Source organism: Myxine glutinosa, chromosome 13 (assembly GCF_964187855.1).
Source record: "Myxine glutinosa chromosome 13, kmMyxGlut1.1, whole genome shotgun sequence".
NCBI lineage: Eukaryota > Metazoa > Chordata > Myxini > Myxiniformes > Myxinidae > Myxine > Myxine glutinosa.
The window spans coordinates 88,692,391-88,706,346 of record NC_136273.1 but is presented as its reverse complement, the minus strand read 5'-3'; the positions used below and the strand labels follow the sequence as shown (position 1 = coordinate 88,706,346).

The 13,956-nt window shown below is 45.1% G+C and overlaps 1 protein-coding gene across 1 annotated transcript in view; it reads right to left on the bottom strand.

Moving 5' to 3' along the window:
• Nucleotides 1–1,157: 1,157 nt before the first annotated feature.
• Nucleotides 1,158–13,956, bottom strand: part of LOC137439102 (lysosomal-associated transmembrane protein 4A) — a 40,604-nt gene continuing 27,805 nt past the window's right edge. Inside the window, exons 4-7 of the mRNA XM_078767765.1 lie at nt 6,468–6,587; nt 5,117–5,200; nt 4,771–4,863; nt 1,158–1,864 (exon numbers count right to left, since the gene is read on the bottom strand). Coding sequence (XP_078623891.1) covers nt 1,790–1,864; nt 4,771–4,863; nt 5,117–5,200; nt 6,468–6,587 — 372 coding nt within the window. The 3' untranslated portion in view covers nt 1,158–1,789. The remainder of the gene's footprint in view (nt 1,865–4,770; nt 4,864–5,116; nt 5,201–6,467; nt 6,588–13,956) is intronic.

The following is a 13,956-nucleotide window of genomic DNA, read 5'->3' as shown; positions in this document are numbered from 1 at the left end:
CTCTGGACGTCGAGGAGCGCACTCCGCGCCATTTTGTGTTTCCCGCATTGTAGTTTGGAGGTGACGAGCGACCACAAAGCCTTACCAGCCATTTGGAGAAGCAAAGCTGAGTGCCGGCCGATTACCACAGCATCATTTATTTTCTTTTACTTTCGTTTTCCCGTTGTTTGTATACGAGTCAGAGTGGAGACATCTCAATTAGGAATTTTAGTTTTTACCTCACCTTTCATTGTTATTTGCATTTATTTTCATTAAATCATTATTTGTCGAATTTCACTTTCCTTGTATTGTGGAATTTGCTGTCCCATCTTTGTGTTTGTGGGGATTGGATAACCCCTGCATGTGTTCCGATCAGATAAGGCCTTGACCTTCCTGTGCGTGTGAAAAGATAATACCGCCAAGTTGGGTATACACATCAGAGTAAAGCGCGTTTTGGTCATTCGTCCTCTTGGGGTCTTAACCCTGGGGACACGACAATACTTCGAGACCTGGAAGGGCTCCATTTCGGCTTCTGAGGCCCGCATGTGGAGATAACCAACGACGCACACGTGTGTCCCCAATGGAAATGTGTGTACACGTGTGTGGGCGTGTATATTTGTGTACGGTATGTGCGTTTATGTTGTCCTCGTTGCCCGCTATTACCACACGTGGGTGGGTTTCAGGGGGTGGAACAGAGACCTACCAGGGTTCAAAGTATCGTGTGTGTGTGTGTGTGTGTATATAATATATGCGTGTACGAGATGTCTGGATGCTAAAGATCATCTGTTGCGTATGAGGGGCATGTTAACGTTCCTATGCTCTCATTCCGATATGGAATGTTGAGGAATTTCTCCCGTAACCACTTATCCTCCCCAGGGAGTCTTATTTTGCAGACTATTATTTATCGCAAATAATTCATAACATTGTGACGATCTGTGTTGTGTACCCGCCATTTTGACTGGCTTTTCCCTTCAATAATAAGCAAAATCCCGGGTGGTGCAAAGCCGACAATGCATTCGAAGTAAAGTTAATTGCAGTGCACCCCCGCCCCTTGTGCCCTCAACCCCACCACACCAAATCAAAATTACAAATTATTAATGACACTGGGTTTAGCTGACCCTCCCGTCCAGTGGAGATTATCTCTGTTGCAAAAATTCCATCACACAAGAGAAAAAGTGAACTGTCAAAAATCACTCGTTTTATTCCGTGTATCATGCAACGGTCTTTGTATTTGGCAGATTTAAAACAGAAAAGTATCCCATCTGCCTCAATCTTCAAGGGAATGGGGAATGGGCTGTGGAAACAAGTTCATTTGTGTGGAGGGGGAGGGGGAAAACAACCTGCCTTTTCACCCTGATAATTTTAGTTACACCGATAAATGTTTCAAAGAGACTCAAATTTTAAAACGGTGGAGTAATGCAGGAAAAGTGCATGACGTATAACATAAAAATGGCATGTTAAAGCAAACCAAACACGGAAAAAAATAATAAATGCAGTTTGATGCGGATTTGAAGCTACATGGGGGGAAAAAAAAACAAAGGAAAGAGGAGGAGAAGAAAAAGAGAAGAAGAAGAAAAGAAAAAAAAGAATCCCATTTACATTTTAATCAGGACCAGCAAATTTATACATATTTTGCTTGGAAGGCGATGCACCCATTAGAATATCTTAGTAAAAGCTCGGATAATGTTTCAGGCACCGAATTGCAACCATAGAAACACGAAAGGTGTCGCTAGGCTACTTCGCATGCAGGCTGCAGACAATCTCGGTGCTTTTCGTTCACGTTGTGCCCGAGGGTCTGGCTCGACACCCATCATGCAGAGTAAGGTGGAGGTGCCACCTTGTTCGGAATGGCAATTGCAGTGTCGTAGCTTGGAGGCAAAAATTGCTGCAAAAATAATTAAAAATAGATTTAAAAATATATACTACCCAAATACTGTTAAGAATAAATAAAGAAATAAATCGATAACAAACACAAACTTGCAATGTGACAACCAGGTCAGGTTCTTGGCCAAATCAAAACGAGATGGCGACACACGCACACACACACACACACACACACACACACACACACACACACACACACACACACACACACACACACACACACACACACACACACACACACACACACACACACACACACAAAAACAAGAGAAAACTATTCCACGAGAGGAGGAAATTTCACATCCGTATGAGGAATGCCTTGGACAGGCTCGTACAGACTGGGCGAGTGAAGCGAAGTTCGCCCAAATGAAATGAGCCATTTGTCAAATAACAATCACGGCATCATGAGCTTTTGCCTACAAAAAGTTCTGATCGCGACTTTCCATGGTCGGTGCATGTCAAGATGGAAAAAAAAAACGATTTATTTTGATTTCCAACTGTTACACAACTTCATTTTGCTTTGCAAGTCTCGGATGCAAAGCTGCCTCAATTCACCCGTGCACTTCCATATGCATCTCAATCAAGCTCTGTGCCCCAAGCTATGCATGGACAAATAAATAAAAAGGACTCCTCATTTATACATTTCTGGTGGCGTTCCATCTGAGTCTGACACCCTATGGGAAGCCCCTTGGCGACGACAGCAGAGAAACCAAAAGAGAAAAGTTCTGCCTCTATTCCCAGTGGACACTCCTGGGGGCCTCGGTGAGAAAGAGCCCGAAGGCTGTGCCACGACATGGATTCGCAGGAAGGAGGACGCACCTGTGCAGCTCTCCACTTTCTCAGTCGGCCACCTGTGCATCCAGGCACCGTGACCCAGGCAGCGAAGATGCTTCCATGGACCACCAGCGAGCCCAGTCTCCAGCAGCGTTTGTTCCGCCCAATGAGCCAACCCGTACCAGTGTACCACAACCACTTACAATAAACACCTCTTGGCTGACCAAATGTCTTCTTTTCATCTCGAGGGTTTGACAATTATCTTTCTCAGGCCTGACACCATCTCAATAATATCACTGCTCAGAATTATTGTTCAACGAGTGGTTTAATGCTCATGCCACCACCTTCGCTGCCAGGATTGATGAATACAATTCAACTTGCATCATCTGTTGCTGTTGTCGAAGATTTTTAATCAACATGTACAGGCAGACACACAAACACAGACACTGACATCTATTTACGGAGTGTGAAGATGTTCCAAAATAAAGTGTTTTAAGTAGATGATCATATGCTTGGTTGGAATACAATGGAGGCTATGCGGTGTTAAAAGGAACGGTTTCTGTGTTGAGCAGCCGTGCCACACTCGTGCAGCCCAGGTGAAATGGCGGGGTGGGGTTAAGGTCAGCCAACGTGTGTAGCTCATGGTCATAGTGGCCTCTGTTTTGGAATTGATAAATGCAAACACGTTTGTACTCACATCTCACAAAAGGAAACATTTGCTTTATTTTGTATTCATACGAAATTTAAATGTTGCATCTTCAATGTTAACGAAATCGTTACCATTTTAAATGGTCGTGAATTTGAATGAAAATGTTGGCAAATTAGTTAGATGTATTTTGGTTAATAAAATGGTCTTAATATATGAATTTTCATACAAAGGTCAAGATGCCCTGGGCTCCAAGATGTCTGCAATTCCTCTCGCTTGTACGTGGCACAACCTATGGTCTACTGTGGCATAATTCAAACATTGCATCTGCTGTGGTCTCGACTGATGAGATAATCGAGTTGTGTGCTGAAGTATAAAAATGAAATCACTGGAGTATCCAGGGAGAGAGAGAATCCCAGAAAATGTCTTGATTGGTTAAAGGTTTGATTGGCAAAATATAACTAAATGTGCGAGGTCCTCTCCCCTGCTTGCATAAATTAACTTTGTAACTGTAACATCTTTATGTAAGTATTAATAAATTATTGAACTCTGTTATGCTTGGAACTTGATTGGAGAAGTCTAATTTATTTTTAATGTTTCAACTGAAATACTTTGAAGCTGACAGAAGAGTGGAGGAAGATTCCTCAACATTGTGGAGCTAAATTGCCAGCCTGGATCATCTAAGACTTTTACTGCCTCTCCTCTAATCGATTTCCCTTTCGTCTCTCCGACCCTCCAGGACATACGCACCCTTCCACTACACACCTCCTGGTTAAACTCACAAAACCCAAACTTACTGCACACCTCTCTTTTCTCAAATTTGTGGGTCCACCTTCTTAAGGCCATTTCAATCCCATTCATCCCTCAAAATAACTTCAAGTAGCACAACACTACAATCTCATGTCATCCCCCACACCCGTCTGCAATATTTTCTAGCTGCATTAACTCTACGTAACCTAACACAACACTCTTATACTTATAAGATATTGCATTTCCTTCCCTCCTCTTTTCCTGTTCATTCATTCCTTCTTAATGTAAAACTGTTGCACTACTGCCCGTTTGCCTCTTTACCACCCGTCACTTTGCTCTTCGATGAGCCTCGACCTTGTACAGAGAAAAAAAGCAAAACCATTTAAAAATGTTAATATTCCGAAACTCAAATGCAAAGAAAACATGATGGGTTCAGCATTATGGAGTGCACATCATTTGGCAAAGTGTTTTGTTTGTACGTCTGATGTGCAATAGAAAAGCAAGAAATGAACAAACATCAAAATGCATGAAAAAGGGGGAAAATATATATATTTATATATATATATAAATAAAGGGAGAAACTCGGTATAAATCAGACCAGTGTGCCCCCATCACCGATAAAAGGTGTCAAAGTTTCATTGAGAAAATAAATTTAAATGACAAATAAATAAAAATTCATGCAACAAACCATTTCTTAAAATGAATAAATAAAAGACAGAACATTAGAATGATCTCACCTCGACATTGCGGTCAGAAAACACCTGTGCATTGACTGCGTAACGGTTAACAATGTACTTGTAGCAGTTCCAGACACAGCACAAGAAGTAAGCCTATGTTGGCACAGGAATGGAAATAAAACACTTTAAACACGTCAACGGTCATCCATCAGATTCTGCTGGTTTTGCTTGTTCAGCACTTTTCAACAATCAAACCACCAGTTTTTAATTTGGGAGATCTCCCTCTTAAAATATGATAACCCAAACGAGAAGTAATTGAGGTAAGTATGTTAAGCAGATCAGGCTTGAACACGAGTTTATCTTTGGATAGCAATTGGCTTAAAATGCAGAGCTAAGCATCTCTTACCTTCAACACCAGAAAAAGGCCACAAATCAGAAGCAGGAATGCAATGAGCCAGTTGGTATTTAAATCCCACAACTCATTTTTGTACTAGGAAAAAAAAACAAAAGTACATCAGATATTATTTATTGGTTCATCGTTCAGGGGGATATTTAAAAAATAAAAATCAACTAGAGCGACACTCTTCGACGTCATGACGTCGACCGATATACCTCCGCTCACATTATTACATCATTCTAATACATGTACTAAGTTTGATTTAAATCCATTCAGCTGTTCTCAAGTTGTCACATTTTTACCTCTGACCTTTTGACCCCAAAATTTAGTCAGTCCATGTTTACATCATTTTACATACCTGCACCAAGTTTTAATTTAAATCCCTTCAGCTGTTCACAAGTTATCACATTTTTACCTGACATGACCTCTGACCTTTGAGAGAGAGGGGGAGAAAGAGGGGAGAAAGAGGGGGAGAGAGAGCGGGAGAGAGAGGGGGAGAGAGAGGGGGAGAGAGAGGGGGAGAGAGAGGGGGAGAGAGAGGGGGAGAGAGAGGGGGAGAGAGAGGGGGAGAGAGAGGGGGAGAGAGAGGGGGAGAGAGAGGGGGAGAGAGAGGGGGAGAGAGAGGGGGAGAGAGAGGGGGAGAGAGAGGGGGAGAGAGAGGGGGAGAGAGAGGGGGAGAGAGAGGGGGAGAGAGAGGGGGAGAAAGAGGGGGAGAAAGAGGGGGAGAGAGAGGGAGGGAGAGAGGGAGGGAGAGGGAGGGAGCGAGAGGGAGAGAGAGGGAGGGAGAGAGAGGGGGAGAGAGGGAGGGAAAGAGAGGGGGAGAGAGAGAGGGAGAGAGAGGGGGGGAGAGAGAGGGAGAGAGAGGGAGAGAGATGGAGAGAGAGGAGAGAGAGAGAGAGAGAGAGAGAGAGAGAGGAGAGAGGGAGAGAGGGAGGGGGAGAGGAGAAGGAGAGGGAGAGAGAGGGAGAGAGATGGAGAGAGAGAGAGAGGAGAGAGGAAGGGAGATTATTCGAAGACCAATTTCCATTCCTTCCAACTTCGTTTTCAGAAAAACCAAAAGAAAGTCTGAATCGCACACAAGGATTACAATTTTTTTGACAACCATACACCAATATATTTTAAAAATAAAAATAACCGAAATTCATACAATTACACTGAACCATGACGTGACCATTTAGTAAAAATGGCGTGACTTGTCCACACGTTACAGTACGTTAACAAACGGAAAGTTTGAAAGTGAAAGCACAGGTTTTAAAATGAGAAATGACCCTGGATAACAAATCAAACATTTCTCAAATGAGAAATTCAGATGAATCAAAAACAAAAAAGAAAGTCAGAACGAACGTTAACAATGTTTTACCAAGTGGGCTTGAGCTTTCAATGTGGGCAGGGTCTTCAGAAAGCCGAGCATCATCAAGCAGTGGATCGCAAAATCGAACATTTGGTAGCAGAGGAATGGTACGAGCCAACCGGAGCGGTGCTGCAAGAGGATCAGGGAGAAGTCACGGATTTGTTACATCAGCGGGTTCACAAGAAAAATCAAATAATTTATTTATAGCAAAGACATTCTGATTATGCTGCAAAAAGTCAAAATAGATATCAATGAGCAAGACTGTTAACATGAAAGACAGACACAAAATACCGAAAATGGATGTCAAGAGTATCAACAATTTACTGAAAGCTTCCATTGAGTGTTTTCTACCCTTATAACAACTGTTATTAATACAGCTTAGTTTGGGTTAGAAGACACCAAACTTCTCATTTAGCAATCTTACATTCAAATGGATCAGAATATTCAAAAACTTGTGATCACACCAACTCAAAGTAAACTACATATGAACAGTTATTACGAAGTGTCGAGCAGCTAATCAATGACATTTCCCAATCAAATCTAATTGATGACTCATTGTCGGGTGTGAAGAGAATGACAGAGATCTGTAATCTGGTGGTGAAAGAAGGCCGCATTCCAGTGGATTGGGAACTGAGTACCCTCGTCTCTCTATACAAGGGGAAAGGTGACACTCTGGAGTGTGGCTCGTACCGAGCGATAAAGTTATTGGAGCATGGAATGAAGGTATTGGAAAGGGTGTTGGAGAGGAGGATAAGGAAGAAAGTGAAGATCGACGAAATGCAGTTTGGATTTATGCCAGGAAGAGGAACGACAGATGCGCTTTTCATTGTGAGGCAGTTGCAGGAGAAGTACATGGAGAAGAGGAAGAAGTTGTTTCTTGGGTTTGTTGATCTGGAGAAAGCATTCGATCGGGTTCCACGCAAAGTATTGACATGGGCATTGAGGAAGTTAGGAGTGGAGGAATGGTTGATCAGAGTAGTGATGGCAATGTACAAAAGAGCGCGCACAGCTGTAAGGACGAAGGACGGGAACAGTGGTGAGTTTGAGGTGAAGGTGGGAGTGCATCAGGGGTCGGTACTAAGTCCACTACTATTTGTAGCTGTGATGGAGGTGCTGGCTCAGAACGTAAAGGAGGGTTTACCGTGGGAGTTGTTGTATGCAGATGATCTGGTGTTGATTGCGGAAAGTATGGGTGGACTGAAGGAAAAGATGAACACGTGGAAAGAATGTATGGAGACAAAAGGTCTGAAGGTGAATATCGGAAAGACGAAGGTGATGGCAAGTGGTAAAGCATGTGGTGAGGTGGAAAGAACTGGGAAGTGGCCGTGTGCTGTGTGCAGGAAGGGTGTTGGAGTGAACTCCATTCAATGTACAATGTGCGCTGAGTGGGGTTTTTTTTTTTTTTTTTTTAATGTATACAAGATCGAGGCTCGTGAAAGAGCGAACATTAATCACACAGAAAGACAAACAGACACACAAAACAAATAACATCGGGAGCGGTAGACAAGATGGGGAGAGAGGGGGAAGGACACAAACACAACATTTGAGAGCAGGGACCGAGAGACATGGAGACATCGAGAGAACTGTGGGAGGGAGAGGGCTTTGGGGGGGAGGCATGGGAAGGGGGGGGGGGGGGTGGGAGAGGTATAAAACATATGGACACTGCCAAGACTTCCAGGAAAGAAGTTGGAATTTCAAACAAGGTGGATCTGGGGTGAATTAGTGGGGGTAGAAAAGATCAAGGTTTTGGATGGGGGAAGATAAGAGATGGTGGTGAACAGCTGTTTTGAAGACCTGGAGGGAGGAGTGTGATTGAAGTGAGTGTGGGAGTTTGTTCCAGAGGCGGGAGAAAAGAGGAATGAAAGAGTGAAGGTGAGCAGAGCCGAGATTTCGGCAGTTTAACCATCAGAGGGTGGCTGGCAGATCTTGTGCGACCTGTAGGAATATTTGGGGGACAGAGCACAGAGAGAGCTGGGGGAGCAAGGCCGGAGAGGAGTCGGTAGAAGACAGAAAGACCACCTACCTGCCTGCGGTGAGTGAGTGAAAGGCCCTCAGAGATAGCTTCATCGCGGGAGATTCCAATGATTCTGAAAGCTTTGGATTCAACAGCGTGAAGCCGAGCCAGGTGTGAGGCAGGAGCACCAGCCCATAGGGGAGAACAGTATTCCATTGAGCTGCGGATGAAAGCCTTGTATGTGGTGAGGAGCTCAGGTGTGCCTAGGAAGGACTTCGCACGATGGAGGATGCCCAGTCGGTGACTGGCTTTGGAGGCCAGCTTGGAAATGTGGTTTTCCCAAGAAAGATCATGGCAGATGGTGAGACCCAAAAGCTTGAGCGACAGAACTTCTTGGAGAGGATTGTTGAGAAAGTAGATGGGAGGGTTGTCCAGTCGATCTTTTCGGAGAGACATAGTAAGAGTGTGAGATTTGTCAGGATTGAAAGACATGTTCCACATGTTTGACCAGTCTGTGATTTTGTCCAGGTCTTCAGAGAGTGAGGAGGCTGCAGACTGCCGATCTGAGGGAAGAGGAATGGAGCGGCAGAGAGTGGAGTCATCAGCAAAGAGATACAGAGGATTTTCCAGAGAGTCGGAGAGATCATTGATAAAGACCAGAAAAAGCACAGGGCCCAGCACACTGCCTTGGGGAACTCCAGCCTGAACGGGAAGGGGAGATGAGAGAAATCCATTCAGGGCCACACGTTGACTACGACCAGAGAGGAAGTCCGCAAGCCATGCATGGAGATTTCCATGGATACCATAGGAGGAGAGTTTGGTGAGCAGAGCTGGGTGCCAGACCGTATCGAAGGTACGTGATATGTCAAGGGAGACAGCTCTGATTTCCTGTTTGGCATTGAGGACCTCCATCCATTGTTGAGACAGCAGAAGCAGCATGTCCAGAGTAGAGTGACCTGGTCTGAAACCAAATTGATGATCAGAGATCAAGCCTTTGGAGAAGAGGAAAGATTTCATATCCGAAGCAATGATGGATTCCATGACTTTGCTGATAATTGGGAGCAGGCTGATTGGTCTGTAGTTGCAAGGATCTGTTTTTGCACCTTTTTTGTGTAAAGCGGTAATGTTTGCTGATTTCCAGGATGCTGGCAGATGACCTTGAGCAAAAGATAGGGTGAAAAGAACAGAGAAAGGGTGAGATAGAGCGGCAGAGCAGGATTTTAGGACCCGTGGGCTGATGCCATCTGGTCCAGTTGCAGAATCAGAGTCGAGGTTTGACAAAAACTCCTCCACCTTGTCAGGAGAGAAGGTCACAGAGTCCAGGAGCAGTTTGGTTCGACTGGGAAAGGTGGGAACAGAGAGAGATGGGTTTGGGACTAAGGATTTTGAGGCAAACACAGAGTTGAGGCATTCGGCTTTGTCACGTGCGATGTCAACTGTGTGGCCATTTGAGGTAAGGGAGGGGATGGAGGGGGAACAAACACCAGAAACGGGTTTGACCAGACGCCACCAGGATTTGGAGGAAGGAGACAGGTTTGAGAGTTCATTCTTGAGTGAGGAGAGATAGTGCTTCCTGGCACTCCTGAGGGTAGACACACACTTGTTCCGAGCTTGGTGGAAGGAACTGAGATTTCCTTCAGTTGGATTAGCCTTCCAAGAGGCAAAGGCAAGTTGTTTCAGGGCAGCTGCCTCACCACAAGATTCAGTGTACCATGGACGGGAGGAAGGGTAAGACAACTGAAGGCGAGATGGGATAAATCTGTGCATGAGAGAGATCAGTTTGCTTTGGAAGAATTCCCAGGAAGAATTGATGTCAGAGGCAATGGAGATGGGAGACCAATCCAGACGATTGATGGCTGCTTGAAGACCGTCCCAGTCGGCCTGAGTGAAATGCCAGACTCGTCGACGCTGAGGAGGCTCTCTGAGAATGGCCAGAGAGATGTCCACTTTGACAAGCACATGATCAGAAGAACCGATTGGAGCAGAAGAAGAGCAGCAGACATTAGCAGGGAAGTTAGTCATAACCAAGTCTAGAAGAGAAGATACTCCATTGGCTGAGATCCGGGTCGGTAAATTGACAGATTGTGTCAATCCCAGTGAGTCACAGAAGTCCTTTGCTGAGGTGCCATGACTGGTGAGAGAGGAACCCACACCCAACCAGGTGGCATGATGACAATTGAAGTCACCACATATGAGGAAGAGAGAGTTGGGATGAGTGGATAGAAGTTGGTCCATGTTGTCGGACAGTGAAATGTAGATGGAGTCATCACTGTTTGGGGGACGGTACAGAACACATATGAACAAAAGGTGGGAGCGGAGAGGAAGCCGTAGCCAGAGGTACTCCTGGGGGTGAGGAGGAGAGAGGGCAGTGCAAGGAGAGTGAGGAAGAGAGTTTTTGATAAAGATAGCCACCCCACCACCAGGCCGAGGCTCAGGTCTATCATACCGGAGGAGGGAGTAACCAGGAAGAGATATTAAGGAATCAGAGACATCTTGAAGGAGGAAAGTCTCTGTTAAGCAGATCAAGTCTGGATTGTCAGAAGCAACCTGTATGGAGAGATCAGTCAGGTTTGAGCGAAGGCCCCGGATGTTTGAGGTCCATACCGTTAATGAAGAGAGAGGGGGAGCATCGGGTACAGGACAGGGGAGGGGAGGAGTAGGGTAAGATGAAGGATGAGAGGGGGAGGTAGGGAGAGCAGTTGTTAGTGTGTCAGCGATTGCAGAAGAGTTCCAAGAAAGGGAAGGATGAGGAGGATGAAAGGTTTGAAGGTGAAGGGATGAGGCACAGTGAGGGGTTGTTTGAGGGGGGGCAGAGGAAAGAAGAAGGTTGGGGGGGGGTGGAGGTATGAGATAGAAGGGAGACGAAGTGGGGAGGAGGCAGCTTTGAGGAGGAGGGAGAATTGGAGAGGAATGGTATGGGGGGAGATTTGAATGGGAGGGGTTGGGGGGGAGTTTTGAAGGGGAGGAGTGAGGGGGGAGTTTAGGAGGGGAAGGGCAAGGGGCGAGTTCAGGAGTGGAGGGGCAGGGGGGGAGTTTAAGAGTGGCGGGGCAAGGGGGGAGTTTAGGAGTGTAGGTGCAAGGGGAGGGATTTGGATGGGAGGGGCAAGAGGGGAGTTTAGAAAGTGGATGATTAATGAAAGACGAATATTGAAAACAAATTGGGTTTGTTGTGATTTTCAAGTTAGCAATCCGGTTCAGAATGATGGAGGAGGGATGGAATGAATGTGAATTTAGACCATGTAGTGAGGGAGACGTATAAGATATTGAATTTCTTTTTTTTGAGGTGGAATGAGTTGGAGAGGAAATTGAGAAAAGCCTTTTAAATAGGAAGAAAAACAGCGTGTTGTAAAATACCACTGAGTAAAACACTGAAGGGGAAAGGTTATACATATTTAAATAATATTTAAACAGAACCGTGAACAATCTTATGTGCACAAAAATACCAACGGGGGGGAGAGCCGAGAGGGACCACCACGAGTCACGTGAAGGGCAAACGGTGGATGGCAAGGTTCATCAAAAATGTAGTGGTCTGAGAGGGTCATTAACCAGTGTGGCAGCTACATTCAAATGTAAGTTGTGCACAGAGGGAGCTGCAGATGGAGGAAATGTTGAGTTGGATCTTGGAGACGGCATGAAGCTGGAAGGTGTGAAAACATTTTGCTACCTCGGAGACATGCTGAATGGAGAAGGTGGATCAGACTCGGCAACGGTTGCTCGAGTGAGATGTGCATGGAAGAAGTTTCGGGAACTGAGTGGCGTGCTGATGAGGAGGGGAGTGTCGTTGAAGCTGAAGGGAAAGGTGTGTGCTGCATGTGTGAGAAGTGTTATGATTTATGGGAGCGAGACATGGGTAATGAACGCAGAGCAGCAACGAAGGTTGGAAAGGGTGGAAATGCAAATGGTTCGATGGATGTGCGGAGTATCGTTGAGAGAGAGGAAGACAAATGATGAATTGCGAAAGATGATGGGAATAGAGCCTGTGATTGATGCTGTGAAGAGGAACAGGTTGAGATGGTTTGGTCATGTGTTGAGGAAGGATGAAAGTGACTGGTTGAGAAGAGTGATGGAAATGAATGTAGAAGGAAGTAGAAGACGGGGAAGACCGAGAAAGACTTGGCTAAAGATGGTGGAAGAAGAAATGCGGGCAAGGGGGTTAACAAGGAGAGATGCAGAAAATAGGGCAAAATGGAGAAGATTGTCATGGGGACCGCAAGGCTAACCCCCGCTCTAGCAGGGAAAATGGCCTTTAAAATGCATGTTGTTAAAATGCATGTTGTATTGTCGGGTGTTGCTCAACATTAAATTTATCTCTACACATCCATAAAGCTAAAAACCCACTTTTCATACTGCAGAATACAGGTTATCAGGATTAACCGTTAACTTAAAACAAAATAACTAAAATTTCAGTGGAAGATCGCCATCTAATTGTTTCTGCATAAAGAAGGAAAAAACAGAGTGAAATAGCTCACATCATGGCGTCAGGAAGGGCATCCGGCCATAAAAAAAAACCATTGCCTCAAACAGGGAACCATGATTGTCATGGGGCCCGCAAGGCTAACCCCCGCTCTAGCAGGGAACAATGGCCTTAAAACGATCATTCATTCATTCATACTGACGACATGCCGTGATGGTTTCTACCTTCTAAACGTGAACTTTGCGGTTCGCCATATGCAGATTCGCCACGGTCCCACGATCGATGTTTCTGTACGTGAACGTACCCGTTTCTTTGCGAACGGGTACGTTTTTCATGGAAGTCCTTCACGAAATTGCTGTCCATGTCTGACGTGCGACTGCGGGTGCTACAGGAATGTGGAATTTATTGGTTTCATGCTTTATCATTCGCCCTATCTGCATTGCCTGTTTGCTTCTGGCCTCCCACCCGTGCATAGCACGGGCATCTCATTAGTCATTAAAATTCTACAGGTGGAGTTATGACGTCTTATGACGTCATTCACTATGGTGAAACTTTCCTGTCAATCAGACTAATGGTTGCAGAGAAAATCATATTTATTCTGTGCGGACAAACAGACAGACAAAAGGACTCAAATGCAATACCCTCTCCTCGGGCGAGGGTAACTAGAACGGCACTTGGTCGAGAACATACCTCTCGCAAGCTGAACAGTTTATGTTTTGTATCCCACTGATAGGCCGGATCTGCATCCGTACCTGAACCAAAATCTAATCGGCTTGTTCTCGTCACCAAACCAACTCATCCACCAAGTTTCGTCCAAATCCGTCCACAACTTTGAGATATTATGCTATATATCGTTTTTGGCCCCATCTATCAATAGTGAAGAATCACTTTAAAAAATTCTATCAGCCGGATCCGAATCCGGATTTTCACCAAAATCTAATCATTTCGTCCAGGTCACATACTCTACCTATCCGCCAAATTTCGTCTGAATCCCTCCACAACATTTTGAGATATCTTGTTCACAAACAAGCAGACAGTCAGACAGAGGTGAAAACAACCTCCCTCCACCTTCGGTTGAAGAGGTAGTGAACAAGTACAGAGAAATATGTGTAATCAATCGACAAACCCAG